The sequence below is a fragment of the Periplaneta americana genome, chromosome 16 (genome assembly GCF_040183065.1).
Source record: "Periplaneta americana isolate PAMFEO1 chromosome 16, P.americana_PAMFEO1_priV1, whole genome shotgun sequence".
In the NCBI taxonomy this organism is placed as follows: domain Eukaryota; kingdom Metazoa; phylum Arthropoda; class Insecta; order Blattodea; family Blattidae; genus Periplaneta; species Periplaneta americana.
This window is the reverse complement of record NC_091132.1, coordinates 119,284,621-119,306,923: the sequence shown is the minus strand read 5'-3', so window position 1 is coordinate 119,306,923 and position 22,303 is coordinate 119,284,621. Positions and strand designations below refer to the sequence as shown.

General features: G+C 33.6%; 1 protein-coding gene across 1 annotated transcript; it reads right to left on the bottom strand.

The window, feature by feature from the left end:
• Window positions 1-21,231: 21,231 nt before the first annotated feature.
• Window positions 21,232-21,792, bottom strand: LOC138691403 (putative gustatory receptor 28b). The gene has a single exon (XM_069813316.1). It carries the CDS (start codon window positions 21,790-21,792, stop codon window positions 21,232-21,234), a length of 561 nt encoding a protein of 186 aa, XP_069669417.1.
• Between the last annotated feature and the right edge of the window lie 511 nt (window positions 21,793-22,303).

Below are 22,303 nucleotides of genomic sequence, written 5' to 3'. Positions count from 1 at the left end.
GTTCTTTAAGCAATGGTACAAACTATACCCACAGTATGCTGTCAGAAAAAAATATACATTTAAATTAAATAATAACAATAAAATTACAATAGTAACGAGAAAAGTATTACTGTGATGTAAGTTTTCAGTTGTGTATCCAGATTTAATATCTCCAGCAACTCGTAAACACTGACAATGTCTATAATTTCCGATCTCAGGATACAGATGATCTACAAGGTTCTTTTGTGTTGGGTTGAATGAAATAGGCACTTTTGGCTGTATATAGCTATTTTTATCCAGTTGTTGGGGCAGCGAAGCATAAAAGATTCAGCATCAAATACGAAATTTGTACATCTCGATTGACACTACCGTGAGCATTGAACATGATGGTAATTCCGAAATTTTTAAAGTATTGTAACTCAATATTTTCTGAAAAGCCAAAACCTATTCAATCTCAGTGCTCACAATTCGAACAACTTTATTTTTGTTAGCAATATTGTGGTTAATTTCAACCAGCAGATAGGACGTAATATGTTATAAAATTGTAAATACGAGGGAGGATCGAAAAGTAATGCACAACAACTTTCTGTGACAACATATTTAAAAAGTAAACAAAACGAAATAATGCAGAAAAAAGCTACAGGTTTTATATATTTTTCAACACAGGAACCAAGTCTCTCGACATATTTCCCCCATCGTGACACAAGATTCAGTACACCTCGTTCATAAATCTCCGTTTTCTGGGTGTATAACCACCTGCATATGATTGATTTCACTTCTTCATTCGAACCAAAGCGTTGGCCTCCTAGGAATTTTTTCATTGGTCCGAAAAGGTGAAACTCGGCGCTAGGTCTGGGCTGTAGGGTGGATGACTGTCGCCTCAATCCTCTGAAACTGGGTGGAGTTGCAGCGGTCACTGGTCGACCGGAACGATCTTGTCGGTAAGATTTACTCGGACCTCTTTGGAAAGAACCTGCACCACCTGGAGATGTTGCTACGGTCCAGACAATCAGCTCCATACACCTCCAACATTTCTCTGTGGATTTCACTCGGCCTTTTTTGTTTTGCTCAGAAAAAACGGACTACAGCTCGCTGCTCTTCCCAAGTAGACGATGCTAGCACACGTTCCATCTTTACTCAGTAGTTACCGCTCGTGACACCTAATCGAGCCATTACTGTCTGTAGCGCAAGATTCAACTTTGAACGTCTCAACCAAAATAGTATACCGTAAAGAAATTGTTGTGCATTACTTTCCGATCTTTCCTAGTATCATTCCTAGTATTTTTACTAGTATAATGAGTTTATCATAGTCTGTGGCATGTGGGAATGAAGCTTTGGCTGTGAGAAAAGTAGGTGAGCTAAGGTTAACAGACGTAGACATGAAGTTTATGAGGACTGCTAATTTTAATGTAGAACCGAAGAATGGTAGCACTAAAGGAATCGATACAGAGTTTAACCAAGGATACAGAATGAATGAAAGCAACATCTAGAAATAATGGAATCGTAAGTATTAACAAAAGAGATATTGAAATGCAGTGTTCTTTACACAGTATTCCTTCACTGACAGGCCCTACCTGGCGAGCAAAGTGGTAGATAGAAAACTGGTTAAACTCACTGTAGGATTAGTTGATCCTGTAGTACCTATGACTTAAAAATCGCAATAGTAGGCCTAACTTAAAATTAAACGTAATAGTGTAACTTAAAAAGAAATTTAAGGAACAAAATGTAAGCATTAGAAATTTAAAAATGTAATAATAATAATAATAATAATAATAATAATAATAATAATAATAATAATAATAATAATAATAATAATAATAATAATGATTTATTTTAGCTAGCAGAGTTAAGGCCGTAAGGCCTTCTTTTCCACTCAATCAGCAAAAAGTATACATACATATGTGTGAACTTACAAAGAATTCAACAATTTGATTTAGATAAGAGTTACATGTATACAAGAGTTATTTACGAATTTAACAGCAAAATACTATGAACTATTAATTAAACAATGAAATACGAACTGTGTAGCAGAATTAAGCTAACATACATAGAATGTTAATATATTTCAAATAATGTTAGATAATAGAAAGGGATTATTATGAGACAATTTTGCAAATACAGCACTATCAGGCTGCATGTCTAAAGGAAGGAGTAACAATATAGTCAGTGATAGTTTAAGTCAGTATGATTGGAGTGAAATGCTAAGAAGATTATCTTTTAAGCTTTTTTTTTAAGTGTTTATTGTCTTGCAGCCCATAATACTTTGTGACAGGGAATTCCATTGTCGCGAGGTGGATACTGTAAAAGATGATGATTAACGAGATGTTCTATGAAGAGGTATACTTAACGCGCCACAGATAAGTGATCTGGTATTTACGTCGTGGTTAGAATATAGATAAGAGAAACGAGACGAAAGATAATTTGGTGTGGAAGTGTGCAGAATTCGAAATCCTAAAGAGAAAGAGTGTAAAGTTCTACGTTCTTTAAGTCGGAGCCACGAAAGACTTGCGAAGGACGGTGATGTGTGATCATATCGTCGGATGTTGCACACGTATCTGACGTACATAAAGAATACATAAAGAATAACAACTTCGTTTGCTTCTCCAATGCGTTGATCACTAATGGGATCGATTGTAGGAAAAAATGGATTTTATGCAGTTTCAGAGGCAATACGTTATTTGTTTACATTCTATACCATGAAGTACGGGCGTGAATTCTATAACAAGTAGGTTCTGCAGTACTATTCGTATCTTTGTAGAATAAAATATGTTTTATTTTCGCTGGCAGAGTTAAGGCTATAATAATAATAATAATAATAATAATAATAATAATAATAATAATAATAATTTATTTAACCTGGCAGAGTTAAGGCCATACGGCCTTCTCTAACACTCAACCAGGAATAAAACTGCGTTACAAAAAACACTACAAATTTAGAAAGTACACTACAATTTTACACACAAAACTGAATAAGATAATAATAACAAAATGTAAACAACAAGTAAGTAGAAATCAGACATAATATATAACATACAGAAAGAAAGAAAAAAGCATAATAAAATATGAACAGCATGTCAAAATAAATGAGACATACAAAGTATAAAAAATAAGACAATTATTGATAATAATAATAATAATAATAATAATAATAATAATAATAATAATAATAATAATAATAATAATAATAATAATAATGCCTTCTCTTCCACTCAATCAGCCTTATTGAATACAATAGTGACATATATATTTAAATTATGAATATTTACAATACACTAAAGATTCTCCAGCAATATTCTTCAGTGAAGTTTCAACGACTAGTACACGTTTATTTATAAAGTAATAACTTAATTAATGGAACTATTTTTAATAAGACACAACAGATTTTAGGCTATGCGGATGATGTCATCATCACCGGAAGAAGGATACAAGATGTTGAAGAAGCCTTGATAGCATTGGATAAGGAAACTCAGAAGCTGGGATTTAAAATAAATACAAAGAAATCTAAATTTATGTCAGTCACCAAAAGACAAAATGATCAAGTGAAGGAAGTTAAAATGGGAACATATAAGTTTGAAAAAGTAAAAGAATTTACATATCTCGGATCAATATTGACAGCAAATAATGACCTAAGGAATGAGGTACAAAGAAGAATAAATCTGGCTAACAGGGCATATTATTCACTTTTACCAATTGTTAAAAATAAAATAATATCTAGAGAAATCAAAATCAAGATTTACAAAACCCTAATAAGACCCATTATAACATATGGTACAGAAACATGGGTTCTGAATAAAAATACATGCAAACAACTACCAGTATTTGAGAGGAAAATCTTAAGAAGGATATTCGGAGCAATTGAAACAGTGGATGGATGGAGAGCCAGATATAATAATGAGATATACGAACTGTACAAGGAATCGGATTTGGAGGCGCACATAAGATGTCAAAGACTGAGATGGTTGGGACACGTCACAAGGATGGAAACAACAAGGAAAGTGAAGATTGTCTTCAATGACAACCCAGATGGAACCAGATTAAGAGGAAGACCGAGAACAAGATGGTGGAACTGTGTACGAGTGGATGTGAATATATTAGGAATAAGGAATTGGAGGGAGTTGGCGATGGATAGAGAAGGATGGAAGAGAGCCATAGAGGAGGTTAAGGCCCACCTGGGCTGTAATACCAAATAAGAAGAAGAACTTAATTTACGAGCTAATGTAATTCAATTAATTCTATATGCAATATGTAAAGAATTATAATTAAATTTGAGATAGCTAGTTGGTTAAATGATGAGAATTAATTTAATAGAAGTTTACTAGAACTATGTTACAGGGAGCAAATATAGGCCTGAATCTACTTAGTATAATTTTACGTCTATACCGTTGAATCTACGTAAACATCTACCTAGACTTACTGCGAATAGTTGCATTAATGTAATGGTTCCCAATATTCAACTCAACGTTTGATTTACGTTTAAGTCTGCATTGCAAAAATAGTTTTATACAGGGACATCATTTTATTTTTACTAACATTTTTAATATTAACCTGGCTATACCTTTGGATTAACGATTGAGAACCGGAAACACCATTTGCTACCTCTTTCCATGACTGGAGTTCGATGATACTGACGTAAAAAACAAACAAATCACTTTTCTAGGTATAGGAGGGAGGAAAATTAGTTCATCTATTTACGTAAAGTAGGAAATATCGCGATTTTGAGTTTGATTATTTTCATTAGGTTTTTCTTTAATCAAAATATAGTACTGCATTAAAAATAAGTGTTTTTACTTATGAACTGAGCTATCCATTCGGACGTATTCATTATGCACTGTACTTTATACTGTCTACAGCATATTAGCATACAATATAGAGAATGAAGTTAAAGTTAAAAAAATCATATATGGATACTTAAACACAATTTTGAAAATGTTGGCCATTCATTTCGATACAGGCTTCAGTTCGTTTTTGCATATTATCACACTACAGACTATTGTACCTAATTCCGATTACCAGTTTTGTCCTTCGTACTAATAACTCATGTTGAAATAATTCTGTACCTACTCTATAAAAGAGTACCTTACGTACTGTAAATTCAATCTTCACTTCTGCCCGATTCGAAAAGATAAAATTACCCAGGAATGCTATCTACTGTCCGTCCAAGTGGTTTTGTCGCAGGGTCGTAGAAAGGAGGGAAATCACGTGAGAGTTAATTACTTAACGAGGCCCTTTTATTTAAGTTATTTTAAACAGTTGTATAATATTACGTAGACGTTCAATTCCTAACATAAATTAATGTTTTCAGAAAAGAGCTAAGACAGCCCAGCCACTAGCCTTTACAGAGGGGCTAGCAGAAGCGGGTGAGGGAAACCGGAATGCGACTTAGTACCTGTGAGAGAATATGATTCAATATTGAAAGCTCTTTCTTCACTGGAAAACGCGAACATATTTCTGGAACGTACTATACTCACTAACTCAGTACTGTTTGTGTTTACTAAGACCGTAAGGCGACTTTGACTGTATACGCTTAGTTTTGTATGGAGAACGGTTGGAAGTTTACAAGCAGAGGGGGTGGGAGTGAAGTACATTCAAAAACACAGGTACAATAAAAATTGAAGTAAAAATAAAATGATGTCCCTGTATTTACAAAATGGAAACTAAGCATACAGTGAGTTTTTTCAACCCCAAGTTCAGCAGTGACTTATTGTTGACGATGGGCGAATACAGCAATGGCGGAACACTATGTAAAAATAATGTAAACTTCAGTAAAATATATGATATCCCGGAAGACAAAAAATAACGAAGTCAGACTATAACTGTCACTTCAAAGACAAAGGTGTTGAGGATGCCCTTATAATTTTCTTATCGATGGTTATAATAGAATAAAATTTTGGAAGGAAGTAATGAGAAATATTACTGAAACTGAAGCAATATTATAAGATACGTGCCCACGACTCCTGCTATGGGACATAAGATTGAAAAATCGATTTTGAAGAAACCACAGGCTGTGAAATAAATTCGTCTGTTCAGTGTATGACGCAGGAAGCCTTCTGGGATAATGCTTGGATCACAAAGCTCGTCCAATATCAATTTCTGTAACAATATTGCCGTTCTGTTTCCTTCACCTTCTGCCAGACTAGATGCGGCTGTAACTCCAAACAGTTTGAGCGCATACAATGATGTCCACATTAAACTCAGACTGAACACGTAATCTTCTTTCTTCGTCTGTTCGTCATAAATTTGTAAGTTGAGCACCGAAGCTAAACCTATATATAAATGTGTCGTTATGTTTATTAAATTTGTTACAGTGTCTAAAAGAATGGGCAAACCATACGTAGAATTCATAAGTGACGCTACATCACATAATGTGTCATGTATTTTCCAAAGAAGTCGTAAACTCTGTGGTGTTAGGGGAAAGTAGTTATCAGGTAAATAGTCGGTGTCTTTATTTGAATTTCTGTTATAAATCGAGCTACGCTTCTGTCCCATAAGTGATCCTTGAATACTAGGTATATGTATCTGTGTAATTTTTGTGTTTAACAGATTAAATCTCAACTTCAGAAACAGAGCAATGTTAATAAATTGTAAGTTCATAATTATGTTAATAGTATAAAACAAATAAGCTACAATGTAATACATGTTTCGTGTGCTTTCTTCTTTATATACCCAAACCCAGGAGTCATATGTAAAACACGTGGCTAGAAAAATAAATAAAATTGAAAGTTCTATTATTAGAAAGGTGTAAATTTTAGCATAAGACTGAAATGAGTTTTTCAGAAGTTTTTCATCCACTTGCGACAACTTCTCAACGATTTCTTTCAAATTCCGACGTTTGAAGATATTTCCGAGTATCATAGATGTACTAGCAGTAATAAGAAGTGAACAAAGCACGAAACCATCAACAACAACTGTGGGCATACGTATGGAAGGGTACACATACATCACCCTTCCTATAATTGTAAGCACAAAGCAAAGGATAGTCATAAGCATCACAACAACTGTGTAAATGGTTCCACATTTTGAGAACTGAATAAGTTTTCGTGATGTCCCATTTGAAGAAACTTGGCTTGTAAAGGAAAACGAAGCTAATCCAAAGAGTTTGGAGACGTAATAAAGAGGTTTACATGCGGTGTAAATGTCTTTATCTTTCAGTACGAATGCCATCTGTCAGGAATTCTGAAACAAGTACAGAATTAATCAGTCCTGTGCAAATATTAGTCTGATCCGTTTGAGTATGAATAATATGAATTCATTAATATAAAGCTATTATGATAATATAAAATAATTTGAACTGGTAATGGAAATTTCGGGAAAACGGCTAAACGGATTTTAATTAATGACCCGTCATTTTGAAGCTTGGTATCCAAGGATTTTCAGAAAAATAGTAACTTTCAGTGAAGCGTTAGTTTTCCCCACATAATTTTCCTATTTTCCAAAATCCATCTTTCGTCATTTTGAGAATTAATTGCATTTCATAATAAAACAAAACACACACTACAATAAACAATAGGGTGTTACAGGAAGGCCATGATTTGCAGGATTGCTGACATATTTAGAGTTCGAATTCAACTCGTTATTAAAAACTTCGAGACTCACTACAAATAATTTACAGGTCTGATTCTGCGGTGTGTAATTTCATGAGTACAGCTGTGTATTGGATATTAAAATCTACAAAACTTGAGGTGGTTTGATGACATTATTATCATTATAAATGAAATATTATTATAGTTAATGCCATGATGTGACTATTTTTAATTAGTTATGCATATTAATGTTATATTGATGATATGAAAGTGAAACGTTTTGGGGTTATATAAGTAGATGTAGAAAATGTCCTGAAGTAGATCTTCATTTCTATAATTTACTAAGTGGCTGCTATTATATATATATATATATATATATATGTAAGATATAAATATATTTATTATAAATCTAATATTTTATAGTTATTAAACAAGTGGGGTTGGATCTTTTTCATATAACTAATGGCGGTATGGTGTAGATATTTATATGCGCCAGTATTGCCACAATAGAGCGCAAAAATTACAGTTTCTAAGGAAAGACCAAAAGGTATTATTTACTGATAAAATTAGAGGCCTACAAAATTTTGTAGTCTCCCGATCACTGCAGCAAGATCTCTTAGCAGGATAAAATGATTTTACTCTCTACATTTGAAGCTCTACATGTAGCAGCTATACCAAGATGCTATGTCTATTGTTCGAAAATATAGCAAACCTGACTTTTTTAACTTTCACCTACAATCCAAAATGACCTGAAATAGCTATCTCTTTACTCCCACATGAAAAACCCACTGATCGTTCTGACATTGTCAATTGCATTTTCGCGTTGAAACTCAAAAACTGAAAGTGAATAGGTTCAAGAAAAAGTATTTGGCATTAAAAAACCATTCAGAGGGAGTATGTTTCATTATTATGGAAGCAGATAACTTTCAGAATGTCTGCTATTCTTCCTTGAAAATAAATCTGAAAACTTTTATTTGAACGTCTAATGAACTTAGTTTGCAGCGTTTGCTGCACAAGCCACTATTTATGATTAAAAGCTGGGAGTTTCCATGTATAACAATCAACAATGCATAATCTGAAAGGACAAATGAAAATCGTACATGATTAAAATGGCTACTACAAATCAACAGCGGGCACAATGTGTTCTTTGGTATGCCAAATTTGAGAGTGTTAAAATAGTTCAAAGAGAATTTCGACGTGAGTATGGTGTGCGTAATGTACCTAAACACGATTCCATAATGTTGTGGTATCGAACAATTGCAGAAACAAGTTCTGTATTAAAAACACATGAAAGAGGTCGCAGGCGAAACCCAGTACGAGAGGCAGCTATCTCTTGACTTGGTCCCCAAACTCCCCAGATCTAACTCCTCCTGAATTCTTCGTGTAGGGTTTTGTCAAAGATATTGTCTATTCACAGAAACCCAGGAACATTGATGATCTGAGAGTAAAAATTACTCAAGCTATTCATCAAATCATCCCTCTTATGTTACAATGGATATGGGTTGAATTGCATCACCATTATGAGTTGTGCATGGTGCACAATGGGGGTCATGTTGAGCTCTGAGGAATCTCCCATCTTTCAGTGTTGTATGCACAAAGTTTCAACAAATAAAGTTCAGTAGTAAATGTTTTACGGTGTTTTTATTTTATCCATATCCAAACGGGCCACTCTGTATATTGATTCAGATGGAATTATAAGCTTGCAACATTTTAACATTTGATTTCTCAATTATTCTTAAAACTTATTTAATTTTATTATTGGCAATATTATTCATTATTAATATTATTAGGTGTAATATTAGTATTAGTGGTGGTAGTGGTAGTATTAACTTAGTAATATGTCTCAGCGAACGTTGACGTAATGCACTGTAGTCAGCCGACCAGCGATAAGACTCTACGCCAGGGATGAGACGATATTAGCTCTCAATCACGGTAGAAGAGCTCGACCTTGATCACGAGCTCATAGCGCATCCACTACATAACGTCCCAACGTAGACACAGGGATGTACATGCACATGCAGCGAATAAAATGCAGTAATTATTATAGTAACTAGCGTTACTAAATTTCTGGCTAGCCTATGTAATAATTACTTAATATACACTAGCGACAGAAAGTTTAAACTCACTTGCTATATTTTACTTTATACTTGTTTATGGTGTTATTTATTCTACTAAAATAATTTTCCTTATTAAATACTATAAAGTATGTAAAAAAGTACACTGTTACAAGTTGATTGACCTTGCTTACTATATTTTTGTACACATTTCACGTGTTATATCATTTTTAATCTGTGACTGTACTCTTCTATTGATCCTTATCTTGTGATAATCTTTTGTTTGTTTGTACATCACGACCTACCCTCTTATGACTTGTGAAAAAAATTTTGATCTAGAATATTCCAGAGCACTTCCCAGAGCAGTCAGTCCGTTTTTAGAGTCGTTTTGGTCACTTCTGATGATAGCCTAGTGTATGAATTTTCATTATCGTTTTAATTGTGCAGAAAACTTATTAGTGCAATACTAAGTGTCTTAAGAAAGCAAGACTGGGGAAAAAAAGCCAATGGTAGTGAAGAAAAGAGAGGAATGGCATGTGCATATAAAGATGCAGGATGATCAAACAGAAAAATTGCTGAAAAACTGGGCACTTCTGACTATAGTGTTCGCTCTGCATTGAAGAGCAGAGAAGAGACTGGGTCCTAAGTTGATCGACCATGCAGTGGACATCCAAGAAAAACATCAAAGTTGAAGACAATAGGATTCTATTGTTGGACAAACCCGACAGACAACGTTCAGCAGTATCCAACTGCAGTGAAATAAATACTGTCAGGGAGGAGTCGGTATTAGTGTCAACAGTAAAAAGTCGCCTGCATGCAGCTTCATTGATTGGTCGCACAGCTGTGCGGAAACCATTGCTAACCCGTCAGCACAAGCTTAAAAGGTTGTAATGAGCCAAGGGGCACCAAAATTGGACCATAGGCGACTGGAAAAATGTCCTATGGACGGATGAATCCAAATTCGGGAAATCTGCTTCAAACAGTCAGCAATATGCCCGCTGTTGTCCTGGGAAAAGAATGCTGGAGGGTTGTCTCACCCCATCTGTGAAACATGGAGGTGGTATTGTAGTGGTGTGGGAGTGTTTCGGGAATGATAAAGTTGGAGATTTAGTAAAAGTGGCTGGTATTTTTGAAAAAAAAATAGTACCATTGGATTCTTTCGCTCCATGCTGTGCCATCTGGTGAAAGACTTATAGGAAGTGGTGTTGTTCTCCAACAAGACAACGACCCTAAACATACTTCAAAAATGTGTAAGAACCATATCAGTAGTAAAGTAACAGCACAAATGCCAAAATACATGACCTGGCGGCCCTAGTCCCCGGATTTGTCACCAATTGGGAGCAACTTGAAAGGAAAGCAAAACAAGCAGCCCCTACTAATGTGGATGAGCTGTGTCAGTGTCTTTTGCCGGTCTGAGCTCTATAACTACAGAGGTGTTACAAAAACTGATTGCAAGGATGCCCCGAATTTGTAAAGCTGTCATCAAAGCAAGAGATAGTCATACAGGTGAACACAAAATTTGAACCATTTTCTTACTTCACGAAAAAAGACGATTTCTCAGTCTCAAAATATGTTTTATGTGCGTGATTTGTGTGAAGTTCATAGCATGTGTACTGAAGCTTGTTGCAGAATAAAATTAGTAATTGACCTCAACTATTTTTACTTAAGGAGTATCATACAATGTTGAATTAAATTTTTTTTAAAGGTGAGTTTAAACTTTCTGTCGCTAGTGTATATGTACATATGTAAACAAATCGCAAAGGGGAGGAGAGAACAAAAAGAGAAAGAGAAGTTAATTGTTTGTAAACCATTTTCACGTGAAAAGCAGCTGCTTATTCTGTAAATACTTTACTTCATTATTTAGGAGGAATTAATAGGATCTACCTGCTTCACGTGTGTGATCTGTAAATACTTCTGAGCATTTGTTTAAAAAATAATGAGAATATTGATTGAAATAAAGTATATATTGATTGTGTGGTTATGAAAATATAGTCCATACTCTCCAGTCATGATTATGTAATGAGTTTTCTTAGACTGATTTGTGGGATGCACGTAAAGCGGAAAAATAAATTCATTAAATTATGCTATTGAAGAGCCATCGTAATTTTTGGAGCCAGTCATTTAAGAGGACACGTATGATTTTTAAAACTTCCACAATTTTCATCCAAAATTTGTGAAATCTAAACTACATAAAGAGATCTGCAATACTATCGCCTGTACAAAATTTGGTGCCATTAGGTCTAATAGTTTTGAAATTATATTTTTAAAAATATATTTTATATTGACGTCACTAAAAAGACTCTTTGCGTCAAAACTTTCAAACCTTTTAGTTCATATTTGTTCAAAATCTTGAAAATAGTTATGAGAATAAAAATTAATTAGGTTTTAGAGCTCAGTTTAAATAGAGAGACAAATAAATGTTCAAACTCTATGAATTTACTATTACAGCATATTAAATTTAATCTAAGTGCAATATGAATATTCCCCGAAAGAACTTAATATTTCATATAAATGCTAATTAAATATTATTTTTCAACATTTAATTGACCTCTGTGAGAAGTTTCAGACCTATATGACAATAACTGTTGTTCAAGGAACCTTTTTTATGCAATAAACTGCTTAAAAATTTGAAGTCGTGAAAACAGCATTAAAAAAAATCTCAATTCACGCACCGTATGTTTGGCCACACTTCGGTATACGGTTAGATCATATAATTACGATCATAAAAAACATTGGATTTCCCTAAATTTTCAGCATTATTTCACCACAGTGTCCCCTAAATGATAGTTACACATGTGTTGTCTTATCTAAAATCAATTTCTCTCTTATCCAGAATAAAGTCTGTGTTTGTGTTGTGTTTCGTACTGACGTTTGACATTTTTTACAAAATTATATATATATATATATATATATATATATATATATACACACACATACATACATACATACATACATACATACATACATACATACATACATACATACATACATACATACATACATACATACATATTACTTATTAAACACTGTACTTCAATGCCATGTTCAATATATAAAAACTGAACCTTATACTTATCATTAAAAGAAATCTTTATTGTAATCTCGCTTCCGATCTGACATGGTCTGCAACGTTGTATGTGCTGTACACCCTTTCTTACTGCTGCACTAGCAATGTGCCTCAGAGAGAAAAGCGCCGCGCCTTTAGAGAGAGCTTAAAAAAAGGACGCGCTCGGAACTAGTAGTAAGCATCGTATCACAGCTCTACGCTGTTTGATTCCGACAATTCCGTCATGGATACATAATCAGTATGAGTTGTGGTATTATTCTGCTGAAAATAAACGCTGAAACATTTTGCATATACGTTAATTTATCACAGAAAGGTTCTGAAATGTGACTTACAGTGCATTGTTGACTGTTTCTTAAAAAAACGGTCCAATATTTCTATCGAAACTGACGGCACTTCACAATCCTATACTTCATCACACTGTGGAATCTCTTTCATGATTCTTGGCTTATTTGGTGACAAGTTTCTGCTATTATGTGATGCAAAGCAGTAATGCAGATCAAACCAAGCTTCATCGGAAAAGAAAATCGATCTGGGACCAATTTCCCTGACAGACGTTTTCCAACATCCAATTATAAAACTGAAATCGTTGTTGTGTGATGACCAGACTTCGGTCCTGGGCATAGAAGCGCATGAAGTTCAGAACGCACGGACAATAGTGTTATGCTGGTAGAGTGGAGTGGGAGATGGAGCGAGCCGTTACTTCGTGTCTCAACATATAAACAGTCCGTCACAGTACGGCACAAAATATATTTCACCCTGTACAGATGCAGCACCTGCTATGAACAAGTGTTCAGATCTCAGAAAGTATATATGTTGTAGGACCCATGTTTATTAGACATTATTTTCTTGTTTTTGATGCATACTAGCACCTCCTATAATATTTGATACTTTTTTTAACGCCCTGTATGTGTTCAGTTGATTTTTGAAGGTGTATTTCCAACTTATTATAGTTGATCGGATCTTTGATGATGAACGGATTATATGTACGACTTTTGCGTATTCGCTATCCATCGATAGTTAAATGTGCAGATAGATAGATAGATAAGTAAGTAGGTAGGTACATAGGTAGATAGATAATGTTTATTAAATTTTACAAGGTGTGATAAAGCCTACGTGTAGCAATAAATTGTTACTGCAATCAAAATATGAATGTACACAAAGAAACACATGACTTTTTCCGAAAAAAAATGATTTTGTAGACTGTTTCTCTCATGTACCAATGCACTAATGGAGTCTAAAAATCCCTTGAATTTCTACCAATCAGAGCTCTCCATCACTGCAATAATGATGATTTTATATTATCACTTTTGTCTTGTTCATAATTCGCAATTTTATGCCGCTTGGTAAGCTATGTAAGTACTTTTAGTAGATTATTTAACGACGCTGTATCAATTAGCAGGTTATTTAGTGTCGACATGATTGATTATAGTGAGATTATATTTGGCGAGATGAGCCCGAGAATTCGCCTAGTATTCGTATTACAGTTTGGAAAATCTTGGAAAGAAATTCAACGAGACAGCTCAAATGGAAATCGAACCCACGCCAGAAAGTAGCTTCGGGTCAGCAGAAAAACGCGCTACCACCCTAACCTACAGCGGTGGCTCGTAAGTGTTCAAAGACAATGGAAATTACAGTGTGTCAATGCAAATCTATAAGGAACACCGTAATCTAATTTTATTAATAAACTCAGAAGTGACCAACACAAATTTCTATGTATCAATTGTGTCAAGTACACTAAGTAAAGTTTACTACTTATTCAATACAATTTCCATAACTGTACATTTAATTAAATTTCCACTTTTTTAATTTATTTGTTTTTACAATAATAATGAATATTTTCATTATTCCGATGTTCCTGTTATTCATGAGTAGTTAATACGAATAATTAACACTAGACGGATCTGCTGCCAACTAAGTTCATTAGATGTACAAATAAAAATGTTTCAGATTTATTTTCAATAAAATAAACCAGGTATTTTAAAAGTTATTTGCTTCCATAAGAATGAAACATACTCTCTCTGAATGGTTTTCTTATGCCAAATACTTTTTCTTGAACCTATCCACAGTCAGTTTTTGAGTTTCAACGCGAAAACGCAAGTAACAATGCCAGGATGATCAGCGGGTTATTCATGTGGGAGTAAAGCAATAGCTACTTCAGGTCAATGTGGATTGTAGGTGAAGGTTACAAAAAATCAGGTTTGCTATGCTTTCGAACAATAGACATAACATCTTGGTATAGCTGCTGCATGTTTCGTGAACTACCTTGAAATGTATCCTGCTAAGAGATCTGCTGAAATGATCGAGAGACTACAAAATTTTGTAGGCCTCTTATTTTATCAGTAATACCTTTTGGTCTTTCCTTATTAACTGTAATTTTTGCGCTCTCTCGAGCCAATACTGAAGAGAATGACTCATAAATATCTACACCACACCGCCATTAAGTATATGAAAAAGACTCAACTCCACTTGATTAATACAAATAATTGATTTTTAATAACAATATTATTAACTTACGTAAGTTTTGCAGTTATACACACACACACACACACACACACACACACACACATATATATATATATATATATATATATATATATATACATACATATACATATACATATATACTATATAGCCGCTACTCAGTAAATTATAGAAATGAAGATCTAATTTAACATATTCCTTACATCTACTTATATAACCCCAAAACGTTACACTTTTATATCATAAATATAACATTAATATATATAATTAATGAAAAATAATCACATCATGGCATTAACTATAACAATATTTCATTTCTAATAGTAATAATGTCATCAAACCACCTCAAGTTTTGTAGATTTTAATATCCAATACACAGCTGTACTCAGAACATTACACACCGCAGAATCAGACCTGTAAATTATTTTAGTAAGTCTTGAAGTTTTTAATAACCAATTGAATTAGAGCTCTAAATATGTCAGCAATCCTGCAGGTCATGGAATTCGTGAAATATCCTCTTGTTTATTGTAGTGTGTGTTTTGTTTTATTCTAAAATGTGCTAGAATGCAATTACTTCTCAAAACTTACGACAGATGGATTTTTGGAAAATAAGAAAATGATGTAGGAAAATTGACATTTCACTGAAAACTACTATTTTTCTGAAAAACTTTGGATTCCAAGCTTCAAAATTAGGGGCCATTTATTAAAATACGTTCAGCCGTTTTTCCGTAATTTCCATTACCAGTTTAAATTATATATATAGATAATGAATATTTTCATTATTCCGATGTCCCTGTTATTCATGCGTAGTTAAATTAACACTAGAAGGATTTGATTGTACGGACTGTGTTTTAAATAAGTCTTTCAATTTTTTCCTTAAGAATACAATTGGCCTTGACAACGAATAAAATATGATACGATGTAAGGAAATTAAAATAATGTCTTATCCAATAATAGTATGAGCTATTATTTTCATGTCGTCAATTAACTTAATATTTATTTATTGATCTGGTTGAATACTTATTTTTAAATAAGTATTTCCATATTTGATTTACGAATACAATCGGCCATGATAACGAATAAAATATGATACGGTGTAAGTAAATTAAAATAATATATTATCCAATAATAGTATGAGCTATTATTTTCATTTCATTTCTTCTATTCGCGAAATACTCTGATTAAACATTACACGACATTCCTCATACTCGCGAATTTATTTAAAAAATGAAAACCTCTTATGATATTACATACGGTAATCGTTTTGCCTCAATAGCTATGTATGAAGTGTAGTCTAATGAGGATCGAGACGAATGGGCTGATATGATGAAGTTATCATATGTAGAAGTGTACCTATGTTGTAAGGTGCTTATATAAGCTACATCCATCATACGTTGTATCTAAACTTATGAGTATAGCACGTGTTAGCTTACCCTGATATAACACGTCCTGTTTGTATAGCTAAAGACTTTTAGTTATAAATTCAATTTTGAAGGATTTTAAATTAAATGGATTATAATTCGTCTTTTCTTTTGTCTTCCCTTCTCTTCCTTCAATCAAGAACGTAGAAAATATTTTCCACCTGAACAATGTCAAAATATTGTTACATTTACTAGAAAAGCAGGAGTTTATAAAAGAGAGGGTGACAAGCAGGGTTTGCACAAGTTGATGGAGTACCCACGCGCTGCCGTGTGAGTCACCCACCCACCAGCACACTACTTAGATTAATTGTTTATCCAACACTCCATAGTCACATGTGCTGGGTTTCAAGAAGCTTGCCTACATTCCACTTTACAAGACTCGTACAAACAGTATTTTCAATAGATTGTATACTGATTGGCGATAACGTCAGAAGAGTGAATTTTAACTGTAACTCAATATACCCTAACTCTTCTGAAATACTTTTTCCTACACTTTCATGAAATTTGAATCCATTTGAAAAATTAGTTCCAATAAATAGTGATCAATACTTCACTCCTTAATTTTGTTTAACACCCATTTTGAACCAGAAACAGGAAACGTTCAGAGACGATGATATGACATTCAATTCTTTGTTTAATATTCCGTTTCAGTTCAGGAATTCTACAGAGAACATAATCCGTAATTTTAACTGTAATTATTAATCAAATTTATCTTTTAATATCAGAGGCGATAAGACTGCTAATAAATTGTATTCTTTTTTCCAACGTCTCTTCGAAATATAGGGCTTGCTGAGAAACGTTAAGATAACTTAAACAACAATTCAGCCTAACACCACAGGAGTCAAAGATTGTTAATTTTGAGGAATTAAACAGTCTGTAAAAACTAGACTGTCGTCCGGTGCACTCTCACGTCCTGTTTACGGAAAGAGTGCGTTGTTGGTGATTTGACAAACCACAAACTATTAATGTAATATATTACTAACTGTAACAATTTAAGATGTCAGTACCTACGTATTAAGAAAGGAGATGCTGAAACCTTCTAATTTCATGTTTCAAACATTTCTGGCATTTGCTTCAGATACGATGTAATACTCGCTATAGATCCCTTTGAGGAATGAAGGTCATTCTTCCCCAAGTGATATGCTGAATTCTTTCCGGAATGTGTGAATTATTTTCGTACACTTTATCTTTTAAAGTTCCCTGGATTTAACTGTCACAAGGAATTAGTTTGGCGACCGAGAGGACCGGAAAAAGTAAACTCCAATAAATGAAACATTTAGGTGGAAACATTAATAGTGATAGGAATTTGAACTCCAAAGTTAACAGAGCTCTTAATGCTATCTTTAATTGGGGACAAACAAACAAGCTCCAATTAATGCGAGAAAACTTCAGCAATGCTGCTTACGAGGAGAAGAAAAATATAACCAGGGAGATTTATAATAAACTAGTGGCTTGTGCAACAATTGCTGCAAACTAAGTTCATTAGACGTTCAAATAAACATTTTTCATATTTATTTTCAATGAAGAATACCAGATATTTTGAAAGGCATTTGCTTCCATAATAATGAAACATACTCCCTCTGAATGTTTCTTTTAATGTTAATAATTTTTCTTGAACCTGTCCACCTTCAGTTTTTGAGTTTCAATGCCAAAACGCAAGTTACAATGTCAGGACGATCAGTGGGTTTTTCATGTGGGAGTAAAGCAAATGCTATTTCAGGTCATTATGGATTGTAGGTGAAGAAAGTCAGGTTTGCTATGCTTTCGAACAATAGACATAGCATCTTGGTATAGCTGCTGGATGTAGAGCTTCAAATGTAGAGGGTAAAATCATTTTATCGTATTAAGAAATCTTGCTGAAATAATCGGGCGATTACAAAATTTTGTAGGCCTCTTATTTTATCAGTAAGTAATACCTTCTGATCTTTCCTTAGGAACTGTAATTTTTGCGCTCTCTCGAGCCAATACTGAAGAGAATGATGCATATAAATATCTACACCACACCGCCATTAAGTATATGACTTGATTAATAACTATAAAATATTTTATTTTTAATAACAATATTATTATCTTACGTAAGTTTTGTAGTTTTATATAATATCCACCACTCAGTAAATTATAGAAATGAAGATCTAATTTAAGATATTCCCTACAGATACTTATATAACCCCAAAATGTTTCTCTTTATATCATCAATATAGCATTAATGTGTATAATTAATGAAAAATAGTCACATCATGACATTAACTATAATAATATTTCATTTCTAATGGTAATAATGTCATCAAACCACCTCAAGTTTTGTACATTTTAATATCCAATACACAGCTGTACTCAGAAAATTACACACCGCAGAATCAGACCTGTAAATTATTTTTAGTAAGTCTTGAAGTTTGTAATAACTAATTGAATTTGAGCTCTAAATATGTTAGCAATCCTGCAGAATTCGTGTAATAGCCTATTGTTCATTGTAGTGTGTGTTTTGTTTTATTCTGAAATGCAATTACTTCTCAAAATTGACGAAAGATGGATTTTGGAAAATAGGAATATTATGTAAGAAAACTAACGCTTCACTGAATGTTACTATTTTTCTGAAAATCCTTGGATACCAAGCTTCAAAATGACGGGTCATTCATTAAAATCCGTTCGGCCGTTTTCCCGTAATTTCCGTTACCAGTTCAAATTATATATATATATATATATATATATATATATATATGTATGTATGTATGTATGCATATATAGATGAAGAAAATATAAAAGTATTGGAAAAATTAAGTTAATTAGGAGTTGTTGTGATAGCGAACTCACTTTTCGATCACATATGGACTTCATTGGCACCAAAGTCAGCAAACTTTCACCAATCCATCCATGACAACGAAGCCTACTTTGGGAATCAACTCTTTCATCTTAGGAACGATTTATATCGTGGAGCTGTATAACCTTCATTCTTATAGGCCTACTGTACTACTGCTTTCCAAAATGCATTGCACAAGAAATGGGCCCAGAAAAAACTGCAACAGGTCCAGCGAGGATTTCTTTTGAGGATTATACAAGGATACCGCACAATTTCGACAGCCTCTGCTTAATCATTGATGGAATAGAACCTTTATATCAAAGTCAAGTGTAAGTGATATCAAAAGGAGTTGTAGGATTCCCGAATTTGTTTCGCACATACATATTCAAAGACCAGTAAGTTTGTTTTTGACAGGACACTCTGCTCAACATAATAATTACCGTCGCGCGGGGTGACTTTGTGCCAGGAGGGTGACTTTGTGCCATTCGCATATTTCATTAAAAAAAACGTAAGGAAGTAGTCTTTAAAACCGTCACAAGGTTTTAAAGACTAAACGTAAGGAAGTAGACTTTAAAACCTTGTCACGGTCTTAAAGAATACTTCCATACGTTTTTCGCGAATGGCACAAAGTTACCCCGCTCGACGGTATGTTAAAAATCCTGTAGTAATCCTGATCATTCCTGCGATATATACACAGATGGTTCCGGTTTCGAAAATACAATTCAAGATAACAAAGTCGTATGCGCTTTCGTCGTGTTCAGAGGTACATTCAGCATTATTCAAACTGTTCTCATATTGCTCTGTGTTTCAGGCTGAACTGTCCGCAATAGAGAAGCAGCAAAATGGTGAATTGCAAATGAAACCAGTGCTTGCTTAAGAAGTGATTCTCACTCAGCCCTACAGGCTATTGAAGACAAATATAATTTGGATTCACTTGCCTTAGAAAATAAACATCTAAATTAATGAAAGTCTAAATCATACCTGTCTATCATAGTTTAGAGCAGGCCTGCACAAGGTTTGCGCTCTCCGAGCCGGTTCACAACTCATGAGCGGAATGCAGATATTGGCTGCGCTCTGTATAAGTGTGGACTGGAAGAAGGGATGATCTCATAAAAAATGTACATAAAAGGTGTTCATGAAATGAATTCCCGTTCAGTGTTTACAAAACTATTTTGGACAATTATTAACTAATAAAGAAATATTTCTTTTACAAAAATAATAGAAATTCTATAGCTACTTAAATGCACAATATAATTTTGTTATACTCGTATTTTTATTTATCAGTACATCAAAACGAGGTTTTATGCTGTTGGCAGCTGAAAGGAACACTAGCCTACTGATCGTAATGAAACATCAGTTACAGATGTTCGATGCCTGCCTTTATTAAAGTTAATTATAGAAAACAGTTTCTCACAAATATAAATGTTGAGCCAAACATAGCAATCATTTTCACAGCCAGCCAATTCAATCATGAGAAAAAAATTTCAAAATGAAGGACAGTGTTATTTTGTTTGTGCAGATAATAATTAAATTGTCTGGAAGTAAATAAATCTAGAACACTTTGTTGAAACTATTTAACTTCAGCACCTATATCACAATTTTTTGATTTCATAGAATTGGAAGAAATTAAAATTTCAGAATATTTTCTTAAAAACAGAGTCTGGTCGTATTGCAGAACTAGATCTTCCATACTTAAGGAAGCAAACTTACAACGTGTTGAGATAACATTGAGTGATATTATATGTGTAAAAAGCATAAAGAAATTACTAGGGAAATGAATTCATACATATATGTAAAGGCACAAGTGGCCACAACATAAATTTTTAGAAAACGAGCCAAAACATTTAAAATAATTTTTAGTTTGAATTCCGAGTGCTTAACAGGTGAGAAATTGATTATAACACATAAATGTTTAGAGAGAAATCTGAAACTGCAGTAAAATTACAAGATAAGTAGTTACAGCTCCAGCAATAGAACATAACACTGAACGATTGAGATAAAAGAATCCACAAGCAGAGAAAGATAGTTTTTGAAATAGTAACTGTTTAGAAAAAGCTTCAAGTTGAAATACTGCTTCAGCATCCAAGTCGAAAGAGAAAAGTATCTTCTGTATCAGAATTCTAGCGAGAGCAGCCTCTTTTCCAGTTGCATCACAGGACACATTAATAAACACCACTTTCAAAACGTACATCGCCAGCCACAGAAGATGCACGCTCAACATATGTCCAAATTTTATGATTACATTTTCATAGCTGTGTAACTGAAGGGTGTAAAGGAGGCAAAAGTACAGATATGTTGTAATATTGATTAGGGCTGTTGCAATATCCAAAAGAATTTGAAAGCCATATGTTTGATCAATGTTTGATGCCACATCACACAACAAGAAGTGAAGGACTCTCAATTTGTAGAACTTTTGGCCTTGTTTTGAGCACTTATCAGATGAACTGACGTATAGAGATTCTTCGGGCACCATTATAACAACGTGATTTGAGTGTTCGTTAAATGATACTGAAGAACACTCTAAATATTCTGTGGAAACTGAAATGCTATACTCAAAATTGTCATTTTGGGAAGTATTTCGATTATTACTCGTAGATTTACTTCGATTATCATCATTTCGTATGTAAAGTTGAAAGTTTATAATACTGAAACGGTGTTTCAGTAACATTACTAAGTTTATGAATTGCATATCCACTATATAATTAATTGTAAACACCAGATAACTCACTGCGTAGTACATATTTCTGTGACCAAATGTTTCTACCCATACCCAACAATCATAGCAATATAAACTTCCCAGTATACCAAACACTATAACAATTTCGAATAAGAGAATTAATTTTGTTCTCGAATAAACTAAATTTTGATTTTCTAGCAGTGAAAGATCTATAGTTGTTAGTTTCTTCAGTATAAGTTCTAATCCCTTACGATTCATAACAGCGCTGAATCCCAAGTTCAGGATTGCACTAACCACCAAAGAGCAC